Consider the following 14127-nt stretch of genomic DNA (forward strand, 5'->3'; position numbering starts at 1 on the left):
TTTCTCCTCCCCTGCCACTTTCATTGTACGCTGTCCCTCTGCCAACACTCAAGATTACTCTCTAGGAACTACACACACACACACACTCACGCTCTCTTTCTCACACACAGACACACACACACATACAGACACGCAGGAAGTCCCTGAGGACCATATCATCTCCCTCTGAAACCAGTGGTTCACCTAAAAGGCCAACATCACACTACTTGCCCAGTTCTAGTTCTGACCCGCAGACTGCGGTCCGGACCACCAGATGGACTATCAGGACGGAAGGGCCAACGCTCCGAGGCCAACGCTCCGAGAGACGGATGTTTATCTTACATCATCATCATCATAAGCGGGATGGCAGTAAGTATTTATTCATATTAATATGTGGCTGTTGATTAATTTTCCTCCTGTAAATATTGTCCCATCGTGCGCATACATTAAGCGTTTTAGCCTCGCCATGTTGATCCTTGATATTTGTGAAGGTTAGAATTACGAACAGCATAAGATCCTTACACCAAACACACATCAGAGCACACACACATCACGGCACATACAAATCCCACCACACACATGACAGGACATACACACACTGATCAGAGATCACACTGATCCCAGCTCACACACAGTTTCTCCTGCACTCATCTCTCTCCACCTTAGCAGGCTTGAAGCTGAGTGTGTGTGTGTGTGTGTGTGTGTATGTGTGTGTGTGTGTGTGTGTGTGTGTGTGTGTGGAGTAGAGATATGGAGTGAGGACTCTTCTCCACCAGCGTGGGAGCCTTCTCGTCTGACAGAAGCAGCATGCGGCAACTCAACTCCACGATAGGCCACATGCACACGTCAGTCGCAGGATGGATTAAGGCGTAAGGCAGGGGTGTCTGACGTACCCAAGTGGACGGGTTGGCATCCAGGCCGAGGGGTTGCCATCCAGCTGAAGGGTTGGCATCCAGGCTGCGGGTGAGTGGATGTCCGCTGTCATGCCTGCTGAGGAAGAGGAGGACGAGCAGCCAATGTGGCAGTCGGTGGCACTGTTCTGCTGCAAGGGCATAATCGAGGGCATCATCGTGGTGCTCTTCCTCTGGCTCCTTGTACAGGTGCTCTTTACCAAAGAGCTGGAAGGTGAGTGTGGTTTGTGCTTGGTTGTCCTATGTCCACTGTTCCTGTTGCTTATTATAATGCTGGATGCAGTTGTTGCTTACTGTAAGTCTCGGTCCGGGTGCAGTTGGGTGTCCTATTGAGCCAGATCCCTGTCATACTTCACTGTGCACTACCATCTCTGCTGCAACGCTTGCATGCATCCTGGTTTGTGTGTGTGTGTGTGTGGGTGTGCGTGCGTGTGTGTATGCAAGTGTGTATAGTGTGTGAGAGAGCGATGTCGAGCGAGAGCGACTGTGCAATGTCCATGCCTCTCACTGCTGGTTGGTACGTTGAAAGGTTTGTCTTTCACCTCGTGCTCATATCTGAACCCTGTGGTCCTCATGCTGATACTGCATGTACTGTACCCATATAATGGCTCCGACGCCCATGCTGTGATAGATAGATAGATAGATAGATAGATAGATAGATAGATACTTTATTGATCCCCAGGGGAAATTCAAGGTCTCAGTAGCATACAGACATCACACACACATTCACTAACAGCAGAAAAAAGTAATTAAAAGTATATAATATAAAAAACACAACTAAGCAATAAGGACAGTAGAAGATAAAGAATATACTAAAATACAAATTATACTAAATAACACTTAATCTAAATAAATTCTAAAAACCGTATCCACATAGAGGGTGATTAATCAAGAGGCACTTGCAATGACTGAGGCAGGGACTGAGCCTGTGATTCACTGTGCATAGTAAGGTAAGGTGCTCTGTGTGAGTGTCATGGTGATGGTGCAAATGAGTAAGTCCAACGGTGCAAGAATAAAGTCTAGAGACTAGCATAAAATAAATATGGACATATCAGCGAGTAGGCAAGGTAATATAAAAAAACTATAGAAAAAACTATATATATATATATATATATATATATATATATATATTAAGAAAGTGGTGGTTTGTAGAGCCATGGCCCATCCTGACAGAGTAGGTTCTCACACTCCTGGTCATCTTGAGTTGTCCTGCACTTCTACACTAATCCTCCATCCCAGATCTGACTCTTCTAGTGCTCATCTAGTGCTCCCTCCTGCTCTCTACTACTGTGCTGCTGCTACTATCGCCATAGCAAAACTGCAGAGAAAATTAAAAAACTGCACACCACCATTGTCACTCAGTGGTGGAACAGTTTACCATGGAGTGGGCTTTATGTCCAGATGTTTCCTCCACATTACTGACCATTCGAACCAACGCTCAGAGCAGAGAGATCTGGAAGAGGCCATGTTAGAGTAGAGTGCATGTTGTTTTTTAAGGCAACTGGAACTGACCTGTCGCTAAGCGCCACCCTTAGAACGCAGATGAGCCAATGACAGTCCAGCCTCAACAGACTCAGACATTAGCTCGATCAACTCCATAGGAAACAACAGGGAGGAAGCATAACATTACAAATTAATGGTTATTTATGGAGTTTATTTCCATAAATACCCGACAGATAACCATGGTCAAACGTGCATGTTGTTCTTTAAGGCAACTGGAATTGGATGTTGGGTGCTGATCCAAAGTGGATTGTGCTGTAGGATGTTGGCAGGGTTGGGTCAGATTACTTTGAAATGTAATCCATTACTGACTACAAATTACATGGCAATTTTTGTAATCAGTACCGTAATCAGGATTACCAAAAACATGTAACGTAATCTGATTACTTTAGGATTACTTTTAGATTACTTCAATAAATATTTCCCTTAAGTAAAAGACACCACCACTAAATTGATGAAAGAATTCTCATTCTATTTTTCTGTTTATTATTTTATTACATCTAAGAAATCTCTTTGCTCTGAGTAAAGCATTCCTGTGTGAATTAACTGATCTTTTCCTCCAAAAATCTTAATGTAGCCCCTTGTTTTAGTGTTACCATTTACTTTGAGGTCACCAGGTCCCATTGTCTGAAAAACACCCAAAACTAATACATTTCTATAGCTATTCTCCACTTTGGGGGTGGTATTTTGGTGGTTGAAATTTTCCCCATCCCAAAATTGATCACTTAGTCATGGATGTGATCATGGATCACTATTCTCCAAACATGCACAACTCAGCTTAACCTTTATAAGGGCACACCTGGACAATGAATTTAGCTTTCGCTGGATTTTTTTGACCCAGGGACATGGCCTGAGATTGAATGACACCATGTCCATTTCAATTGTGGGGGTGAGAAAATTATTCCTTTGGGATGTTTTTCAACCAGGGGGACCTGGTGACTTTCTCAAAGTAAACGGTAACACTAAAACAAGAGGCTACATTAAGATTAGGAGGAAAAGATCAGGCCTAGATCAGATTAGGTGCCTTACTCAAGGGCACTTCAGCCGTGGATGTGGGCATGGGAGAGCAGTGGTCAACCACTTCCCCCGCCCACATTTTTTCTACTGATCGGGGATCGAACCGGCAAGCCCGAAGCTTGTTGAATTAAAAGATAACTAGGCTATCATTAAAAAGTTGCATTGCTTGTATGATAAAATGTAATCAGGTAATCCCCAACAATGTAACTGTAATCTGATTACACAATTTTTTTATTGTAATCTGGGCTGATTATAGTTACTTGATTTTTGTAATCTGATTACGTAATCCAGATTACATGTAATCCGTTACTACCCAACCCTGGATGTTGGGTACTGACCTGAAGTGGATTGTGCTGTAGGAGAGCTGAGCTAGAGATTGATGTAACAGTGCTTGTAGATGAGACCCAGTGTTTGTGTGCTGGATTGTGTTAGTTTCTTAGAGATTACTGTTGAACAGGCGCTGCTGCTGTCGGGTTGTGAACCCTTGGCTCAGGTCAGGTCTGTGGATTAAGCCTTCTGTCCACCCTCTCTCCATCTCCCTCTCTCTTTCTCTCTCCATCCCCCTCTCTCTTTTTCTCTCTCCATCTCCCTCTCTTTTTCTCTCTCCCTGTCCCTCTCCCCATCTCCCTCTCTCTTTTTCTCTCTCCCTCTCCCTCTCTCCATCTCTTTCTTTGCTCTCTCTCTGCTCTCATCTATCTCTTTCTGCTCTCTCCCTCTCTCTCTCCCTCTCTCCATTTCTCTCTCTCTCTTCTCTCTCTAGTTCACCTGCAGGTTCTCCTGGGGGCGGGGCTTGCTGTGTTCTGCCTCTCCCTGCTGCTGGGCTGTTTCCTGTGCTTATGGCAGATGAGGTCACTTCCTGCCGAGAACAAAGAATCTCCAGCTCTCTTCGCCGATTGCTCAACCACACCCTCCGCTGATGCCACTTCCTCTTCCCACTCTCCACCCATGAGGGTTCTGAATGAGGAGCCGGAGGAGGAGGAGGAGGAGGAGGCGGGGCTTGATTACCCCTCTGCATTTGGAAGCTCCACCCCTTCTGATGATGACTTCTACATGTTGCCGTTAGCGACGCGGTCCCGACCAGACGCCCCCAAGTCGTACTTCCCCCTGCGCCGCCTCAGCTCCCCGACCCTGTCGGCCCCTCTGTACCGGCCCATGGACCGACCTCGCAGCTCGTTGCCCTGCCTGCCCCACCTGCCCCGCCTCAGCTTCCTGTCCCGCACGCGGAGGGCTCTGGAGCGCCGCTGCACCGTGGCGGCCGACGCCTACTCCTACACCGAGCACAGCCGCCTCACCGGCCCTGCCCCCTCCACCGCCCCCTACCTCCCAGGCTCCGCCCCTACTCTCAGCCACTTCCAGACTCAGTCGTCCCTCCCCAATTACGGCACCGCCTCCTCTGCAGCCCCCGCCCACAGACCCGCCTCCTCCATAAGCTCCACCCATAATGTATATAGATCCACATCCTCCATAGATCCCGCCCCTAGACCCAGTGGAGACGGTGGGTTGATGGGTGGGGCTAGGGGTGGAGCCTCCGGAGCTGTCTGTAGTCCCGCCCACTCCACAGGCCCCTCCTCCGCTCCGTGCTCCCCGTCACTGCAGTTCTCGCTCTGCTTCTCGGCGGCGCGGCGGACCGTCACGCTCACGTTGCTGGGCCTCAGTGGCGCCGCCTGCAGGCTGGGCACGGTGACGGTGCTGGCCCGGCTGCCCCCGGCGCGGCCGCTCCCGGCAGAGGTGACCGCGCGCCACCGCAGCCTGAGCCCCGAGCTGCACGGGCCCGACCTGGAGCTGGCTGTCTCCTCGCTGGAGGAGCTCCGCACGAGTGTGCTCACACTGGACGTCTTCTCCCAGGACCTGCCTGGACATACACACACACAGACACACACACTCGCCCCGCTGGGGCAGCTGGAGCTGGCCTGCAGCGAACTGGCCTGGGAGCCAGAGATGGCCCTCACCTACACGAGACAACTTAGGCCCCTCAGAGGCAACACACAGGTATTACAGCAACACACAGGTACACACAGGTAACAATACACAGGTTCCTCAGCAACACCCAGGTATTACAGCAACACACAGGTACACAGGTACACTCAGGCAACAACACACAGGTACTTCAGCGACACACAGCAACACACAGGTACTGTACCACAGCAACACACAGGTACCTAAGCATTTACAGCAACACAAGTATTACAGCAACACACAGGTGTACACACCTAACAACATACTGGTATAACAGCAACACACACAGTATTACAGCAACACACAGGTATACACAGGTAACAACACACAGGTGTAACAGCAACACACAACAACACACAGGTAGTGCACCACAACACATGGGTGTAATAGCAACACACAGGTATCACAACAACACACGACTATTACAGCAGTGAGTGTGTGTGAATCTGCTGCTGTTTTGTGGTTGATTCAGTAATCCCTGACTTCCCGTCTCCATGGAAAAGTTGAATCTGAGCCTGACCCTTGACCTCTTTCCATCTCTTGCAGAGATGGTTTTCCCATGATGCCGTTGGGGGAGGGCAGACCCTGCCTCAGCTCTTCATCCTCATGCAGTACCAGTCTCTGCCCCAGCGCCTCAAAGTCATGGTTCTAAAGGCAGAGAACCTCTCCACCGGCACAGGAACACAAGGTAGAGGGAAGGTGTTCTACACCTGTCCATTTCCTTCTCTCTCCTTTTCTTCTTCCTTTCTCTTTCTCCCTCCTGTCATACCGGTCATCCTCTCTCGCTCTGGGTGTACGAAACGGCTCTATCCCCCATCATCCTCTCTCCCTCTGGGTGTACGAAAGGCCTCTGTGTCCCCCATCATCCTCTCTCCCTCTGGGTGTACGAAAGGCCTCTGTCCCCCATTATCCACCTCTGGGATGTGAGGCGGCATCCCTCAGACTTGGCATGTCATGCAGCACACACAGATTATCTTATTTGGAATGACCGATACTGATACTATACTGAAACAATAGACCTCTGAAGTTCACCTACAAAAAAATCCCAAAGCTGCCATCTTTGCCCATATAAGTAGATCCGGGTGTTAATTGAAGCTAACTACCTATGGCAAGTTGCGTTGCAAGTTAGCTCTGGGGTAGCAAAAATCTAAATTTGCCGTCTTAACGTACCTAAGATCACCGGAGCAAATGGAAGGCAGAGGACAAGAGTGTGTTGAGCAAAACGTCTGCATTTCAGACTTCTTCGTCCCCGCGAGAGTTTAACAGGTGTGATAATTCGAAACCCCCATGTTTTTTTCCCATAGGAAAAACCGCAAGATACTGGATCTCAAAGATGGAAGCTTTTTTGTAGGCGAACTTCAGAGGTCTTTTTATTTGGAATGACCGATACTGATACTATACTAAAACCATTTATTTGGAATGACCGATACTGATACTATACTGAAACCATTTATTTGGAATGACCGATACTAAAACAACACAGAGTCCAAATGGTCCCCAATGGTCACTATAAAGGAGATGCAGAGTTACAGAATTATAAATTTACAAAACACTCAAAACACTTGCTTTTTGTGGAGTATTGTGTATAGACTGATGAGACAAAAAAATGAATACATTTTTTTAAGATGAGTCTGAAACATAACAAAATGTGGAAAACTTGAAAGGGTCTCAAAACGTTCCGGTTGCACTGCACATATACACACATTCAGGGCACACACACACACCCACGTGAGCTTGTGAGCCCAGGAACTCTGAGTGAAAAGCCCCCAGTGGGGTTGGACTGATCCGTGATTTGTTGCCCAGGGACAGTGCGGGGCGGGTAGGGGCTGGATGGTGATAAGCCCTCATGTTTGCTTTTAATGTGGGGGATTAAACGATTGTCTTACAGGATGCGCAAAGGTCCACAGCAGATCATCCCATTTTTAATGACATTGTAGTTTAATCTCTCTCTTCTCTCCTCGCAATCCTGCAGACGCACCCGGCGCCTGAGCGCTGGTCTTACTACTCTGGAGCGCTTTGGGTTGCACTCTGTGCACGTTAAATGCACTATACAAATAAAACTGACTTGACTTGACTTGACTACACTGCAGTCGGAGCCCCCGGTACCCCCGGTACCCCCAGCCTGCGGGGTCTGGTTCTGACTGGACAAGACAGCAGTGCATGTGGGGGCATTAAGAGGACATTCACTCATTCACTACCACAACATTATCTCCTCCAGTTAGACATGAAAAGGAGATTCACTCACTCACTGCAACATTATCTTCTCCAGTTAGACATGAACAGGAGATTCACTCATTCAATGCTACAACATTATGTCCTCCAGTTAGACATGAAAAGAAGATTCACTCATTCAATGCTACAACATTGTCTCCACCAGTTAGACATGAAAAGGAGATTCACTCATTCACTGCTACAACATTATCTCCTCCCGTTAGACATACACAGGTGGGTATCTGTGGACTCAACAACATCCTGAGTGTGGATGTGGTAGATCTGAAACGCACTGATAAGTATACTAAATTGTCCTAATGTGGCCTAATGACACCTAAGCTCCAGTGGGTGTGGCTCTTCTCCAAACTAATTAATGTCAGTGAAACTATGGGAAAGCCAAGGTCCTGTGATCACATTGTGTTAATAGGCTAATATAGCTACAGAAGTCTGAAAAGCAAAACATGGCCCGCATTAGGGCAATCCACCCTACTGTAAGTGGTGGATGGGGCAGTGGTAGTGTAGTGGTTAAGGAGCTGGGCTAGCATGCAGTAACCTGAAAAGTTGTGGGTTCAATTCCCGGCTTCCACTGATGTGCCCTTGAGCAAGGCACTTAACCCCCGAGTTGCTCCGGGGACAATGTAACAATGTCTCTAATACAATTGACATGTGTAAGTCGCTTTGGAAAAAACGTCTGCTAAATTAATAAATGTAAATGTATGTAAGAAAATGAAGACAAATTAAGACCACACACCGAATGAATGGCCTTTAGCCATGAAGTCTGTGGCTTTGGTCAGTGTGCAGAACGGGAAAGATCAACGGCCGGATTACTTGAGGGCAGCTGTGTGATTTTGGTTGTGGCTTTGGTCAACAGGTTATGTCTACAGCCAGACAGGATTTTAGCTCATGAGGATAAGTCTAATCTCGATCTCTGTCTGTTTCACTTCACTCCTGCTCTCTCTCTTCATCTCGCATTCTATCCCTCTCTCCCTCTGGTCCTCCATCCCTCTCTGTCTCTCTTTTCTTTTTTATCTCCCTTTGTTCTCTCCATCTCTCTTTACCCTTCTCTGTCTCTCACTCTTTTTCTATCTCCCTTTGACCATATCTATCTCTCTTTCTCTCTCACTCTCTCTTTTTCCTCTCTCTCTCTTTACCCTATCTCTCTCTCCCTCTCTCTTCCCCTACCTCTCTTTTTCTCTCTCTGACTGTGTCTCCTCTGCATCTGTCCAGACCACCATGTGGTGGTGAATCTGCGACACGCAGGAGTGGTGGTGTCTTCTCAAGCTACCCAGGGGGCCGCTGGGCAGACTACCGTCTGGAACTCTACCTTCCTGTTCGACCTGCCGCCCGGAGATGTCACGCAGCTGCCACTGGTCCTGGAGTTCATTCTCATCAAGGTCGGAATCTCACCACGGTCTCTATGGCAACATTTCTCATATACCGCAGTCTCAACACCTGTAATGCTTAAGGTGTCAGTGTCAAACAGTAAGAGTAAACACATTCAAATCAGTCAGATAAAGGTGATAAGCTGATCTTAGACAACCATTTGTGAAGGTGTAGTAAAGATGTAACAACTGAATTGTTTTATTTTTCTGGGCAGGGTTGCCTATATTCAACGAGCAATATCGTGGGACGCATTGTGATTGGCCAGGAGGCTGAGGAGGCGGGGCAAGCACACTGGAGAGACATGTGCAACATGAGCCAAGTGGAAGTTGCCCGATGGCATGTCATCGAATAAGAAGCGCTATAGGATGCATCTCATCAATCATCCAATAAGAAACTAAATGAAACTGTAAGTAGCAGTCCATAATGGAGAGTGTTCAGTGGAACCTGGAGCATCTTCTGAAGAGAACTAAAATTGTGTTCAGTGGAACCTGGAGCACCTTCTGAAGAGAACTAAAATTGTGTTCAGTGGAACCTGGAGCACCTTCTGAAGAGAACTACAATTGTGTTCAGTGGAACCTGGAGTATTTTTTAAGGAAACCTAAAATTGTGTTCAATTAAACCTAGAGTACCTTCTCAAGAAAACCAACATTATTATCAGTTGAATCTGGATATTTTCTGAAGAGAACTAAAATTGTGTTCAGTAGAAACTGGAGTACTTGCTGAAGGAACTCGTAAAAAATTAACTTTTCAATTGTTTATAGCTAAGGCTCTCACATGTACTGTAGACAGGTAAAACATATCTATTCTGATTATCCAGTATGTGTGTCTGCACTTGCATAGTTGACTGTGTGCGTGTTATTCTTTTGGATTGTATACATTTACATATTGTTTGTAATGTAGGGGATTCCTGATCATCAGTTATTTGGTTGTTTTAGTCTAACGTCACAAGTCATTTCCAGGTGTAAATTAATTTACTAGCACAGCCACAACCTGTGAGCCTTTTCACCATGACCTCCTTTTAGTGAGGGAAAAATTAAATCGCTTAACTCTACAGAGCAATTACTATAGCTGTGCAGCCAGATGATATAAGCAAGGGTGAAGATCAGGCCTCCATGAAAAATAGGAATGAGCGTTTTGTTGTAGGCTACTCTGAACAGCAGGAAAAACTGTCTTTTAATGTCTATGGAAAAAAATTAGTTGCTCTGGGCCCAGTAGAGTACCGAAGTGTGTCTGTTTCCATGACGGCAGTGTCATACCCTGGAAATCCAGAGTTCTCGCGAGAGCACAATGGAATTGTCTCTGCGAGACACTCTGGCAATGAGCAATGATGCACGTTACTTTTACCCCTTGCATCCTGTGGAACCAATGAAATCGGCAGAGGAAAGCCATGCTAAAACTAGATGTACCGCATAGCGGTACAAAATATGACCGGCACTCAGTCCTGTACATCCGTTCCGCGAACATAAATCACACTAATCAATTTGTATACATCTTCTACTCCACCCCGACTCTTGAAACTTTTGTGTATGCTTGTTTGGCATGCCTGTGTCTGTGTGTGTGCGGGCCGCACAGCAAGTAGCCTACTGGCGCTGCGAAGGTGAATAGATTTGTAGCACTAGCCAAAAAATTTGTAGCATTGTTATAAAACCTTTAAAATCTCTAAACAATCACAAGTAGGGCAGTTCATCACAGTTCATCCATTGCAACTGGACTGATGAAAGGTCATGTACACCTGTAGGCTACATTGTATTTGGGGAAAGCTGAAGGTATCAGTTTTACATTTATTTATTTATTTATTTATTTATTAACAAACAAAACAATCCCTGTCATTTCCATGCAGTTTTCAACAGCTATCAAGAAGAGAGGTCATGCCATGGATTTTTGTTAATGTTTCTTCTTCTACATATGTAAGATTTTAGTCATCTTTAGTTCATATGATATTCAACTTTATTGTCAATGCACAAATTAAATACCAATAGTCTAAAACGAAATGCAGTTTTACATCTAACCAGTGGTACAAATAACTGACATGTCCAAAAGGGCCTTCATGAAATGCGTCGCAAGACTGTTCACATTTTAACGGGCCAAGTTGAGAGCTGCGTCCGTTATTGTTCGTGGGAAAAATACTGATTTCCACATTGGAACTAATGAATCCATGGTTCCATGGTCAGGGACCACCAGCAATGTCCTCACAGACCACAAGTGGGCCATGGACCCCTGGTTGAAAACACCTGGCTTACATTATCAAGCGGACTTAAGCTGCCACCTCTTGGCGAAAAGTTGTAATACATTTCACCCAGCTGCGTGAATCACAGAAAGCGCGAATGAAGTGGCCACTTCTAAATGGGACCCACTGTACAGTAGCTGAAGGTCTGTGGCTAAAGCAGCCATAATGAAAGTGTTATCATTGTTTGGATACTTCCCACACACACGTGCTTTTTAATCGCATAGACTACAGCTACCAAGCTGGAATCAAAGCACATCGATTCACCTCTCACAGTCACACCCTAAACAAGCACTTCAAACAAACAAACAAGCATCTCAGTCTCACGCATGTATAGCCATAGGCAAAACTGTATCAGACGTAACGTTAGTAAATCATCCATCACACAGAATGATTTTTGTAGCACGTGCAACAGGTACAGCCCTGCCCTGGATACATCTCTCAAAGTGCGCTCTAAAACATTTGGTTTAAATGTAGCCTAGATCATCACTGGTGCATTAATAAATCTACATTGTGACGAGTTGACACAAATGATTCACTTTGACGAATTTGTCTAGTCAATTACGTCGTCTCAGCCTAGTTACTTTACTTTTGAGCCATGCTCTTCCTTAACGTTACTTGAAACACCTTTAAAAATAGAGGATTGTTTGGGAATGAACGTTAGCTCAGATGCTTTTTGAGACTTTTTGTAGTCTTACTGTAATGCAACATTTTACAAAGCACTGACAGGGCCAAGGACTGTGAGCGAATCAACAGCAGAAAAGCCTATTTAGCAAGCACAAATATCCCAGCCTGTTCAGGATGCTTCATAGACAGGTTATCTTTCAGGTAGGCTAGGCCTATATTTTCCATTAGAAAACCATCACGTTAGCGAACGCGTTGTGACTAACTCACTTATCTCCTGTAGGCTATATGGTCAGAAAAGAAGATGACAGTCGAAAGATACAATTACAGCGCTGATATCAATTTGCTTGGTAACCGCATTTATGGTTTTCTACAAATACACTGGTCAATAATCAAATTGGCCTCCATCACTCAACCAATGCTAACGGTAGGCCTAACATCATTTTACCTAGGTCGTAGATACAACTTGTATAAGATTAACGTACCTGCAGTTAAAACCAAGCATGTCCGATAAACATTCTCAGATTTATTTCGGCTTCAAGAAGAAATGGGAATTACATTTCATGTGAAAATCATCCTACCCTTAATAGACGTTCTCTGCGGTAAACTACAGTGTTGTCCTTGTAGGAAGCGTCTTTCCAACCCACTTTAGATTAACTTCCAACAAAATTACGTATCACTGCAAAGATGCGCCATTTGGTGGAGAAACAACTACGTAGCGCCAATACTGGAAATGCAGCCAAATGATGATGAATATTTGGTTTTCCTTTAATCCTACTGAATTTGTAATTATGTATCGGCCATTCTAATTGCCGATACTGATAGTATGTGCGTGCCTGTGTGTGTGTATATGTGTGCACCACCATGTAGAGGCCAATGTTTGTCACTAAATGTACACATAACTTAATTTTTTTTTAGACCCCCCCATGGATGAAATTCAGAAACTAGACCCGGGACACCGAAACACCGGGGCAAATGAAATTTGGTGGGTATGTAGCCCCACTAGACTTTTACAGAAAAAATTTGTTTGGTCCCCGGGGGCCACTCCCTCCCCGCGCTGGGCCCCCCGAAACCCAAAAAATGCAGTTTTTCCTAAATAACTACGTGAACCGTGGCACCAAGGATGAAGAAATTTTTATGGTATGTTGGTCTCAAGGGCCCACCTCAACCTAGCCCATAATCACTCATTTGTGATTTGCACCCCCCCGGTAAAAAATGAAAATGCAATATCATTCTGCTTTAATCGCCCCTCTTTTCAGTTAAGATGTTCAGAACTGCACCAAATTTTATGTGTATGATTAACCTGACATTCTCTGGGGGTATGCCAAGTTTCGTAGAATTTCATCCGTGGGGGGGTCTAAAAAAATGAAGTTGCGTGTACATTTAGTGACTGTATACTCATTGGCCTGAAGATGGTGGTGCACACATATACACAAGCACACACACACAGGCACGCACATACTATCGGTATCGGCAATTAGAACGGCCGATACATAATTACAAATTCAGTAGGATTAAAGGAAAACCAAATATTCATCATCATTTGGCTGCATTTCCAGTATTGGCGTTACATAGTCGTTTGTCCACCAGATGGCACATCGTTGCAGTGAGACATAATTTTGTTGGAAGTTAATCTAAAGTGGCGCTATTTCTTTTCCATTTGAATAAAATGCATCAAAACGATGGCAAAACGTTTTGCCCAAAATAATCCAAATTGTTTTCAGGCTGGCATTGTCAGTTTTGCCAAATATGTTTTCAAAATGCAATCCTACATTGCACTTTGAATATTAAATTGCAAAACGAATTGACAGTTAAATGATGAAACTGAATATTGAAAATTGAAATGCAAAATTAATTTCCATTTGAATTTTGAGACTGAAGTACCATGGCAAAATGGAATGCAATTCAATCCATGTTTATTCTATTTTTTAACCAAAATTATTCAAATTGATTTTAGGATTGCATTGTCACTTTGCAGATTAAAATACAATTTGTTGGAAATTATTGCAATATTAAATTACATAATTAATTGGCAATTGCATAATGTAATGTATTTTTGAATTGCAGATTGCATTCTCATTTGAATTAAGCTACACATATGCTTCCATAATAGAGGGCCGAGTGTATGTTTTTATTAGCACTATTCTATTGTCTACACAGATTCAGAAATTATACTTTCAGCGTCCGCGAGTGCGTGAGCGTCTGGCAGCGCTAACCGGATTCTTTTTTTTTACTAGGCTATAATCCAGCCGCATTCCGCCAACGCAAATCACACACATCGAATCATGATTGCTGGCAGTCCTGTAAAAAGCCTACCCCTAC

The 14127-nt window shown here is 45.0% G+C and overlaps 1 protein-coding gene across 1 annotated transcript; it reads left to right on the forward strand.

Moving 5' to 3' along the window:
• The first annotated feature begins 962 nt into the window (after nucleotides 1-962).
• LOC143138394 (uncharacterized) lies at nucleotides 963-9309 on the forward strand. Its single transcript, XM_076298876.1, has 6 exons — nucleotides 963-1104; nucleotides 4168-5396; nucleotides 5910-6051; nucleotides 7460-7474; nucleotides 8802-8968; nucleotides 9172-9309. Exons 1-6 carry the CDS (start codon nucleotides 963-965, stop codon nucleotides 9307-9309), a joined length of 1833 nt encoding a protein of 610 aa, XP_076154991.1.
• The last annotated feature ends 4818 nt before the right edge of the window (nucleotides 9310-14127 follow it).

Source organism: Alosa pseudoharengus, unplaced genomic scaffold, assembly GCF_046254945.1.
Source record: "Alosa pseudoharengus isolate Yale_2024_CS ecotype anadromous, Long Island Sound unplaced genomic scaffold, YU_APseudo_1.1 YU_APseudo_1.1_scf_10, whole genome shotgun sequence".
In the NCBI taxonomy this organism is placed as follows: domain Eukaryota; kingdom Metazoa; phylum Chordata; class Actinopteri; order Clupeiformes; family Clupeidae; genus Alosa; species Alosa pseudoharengus.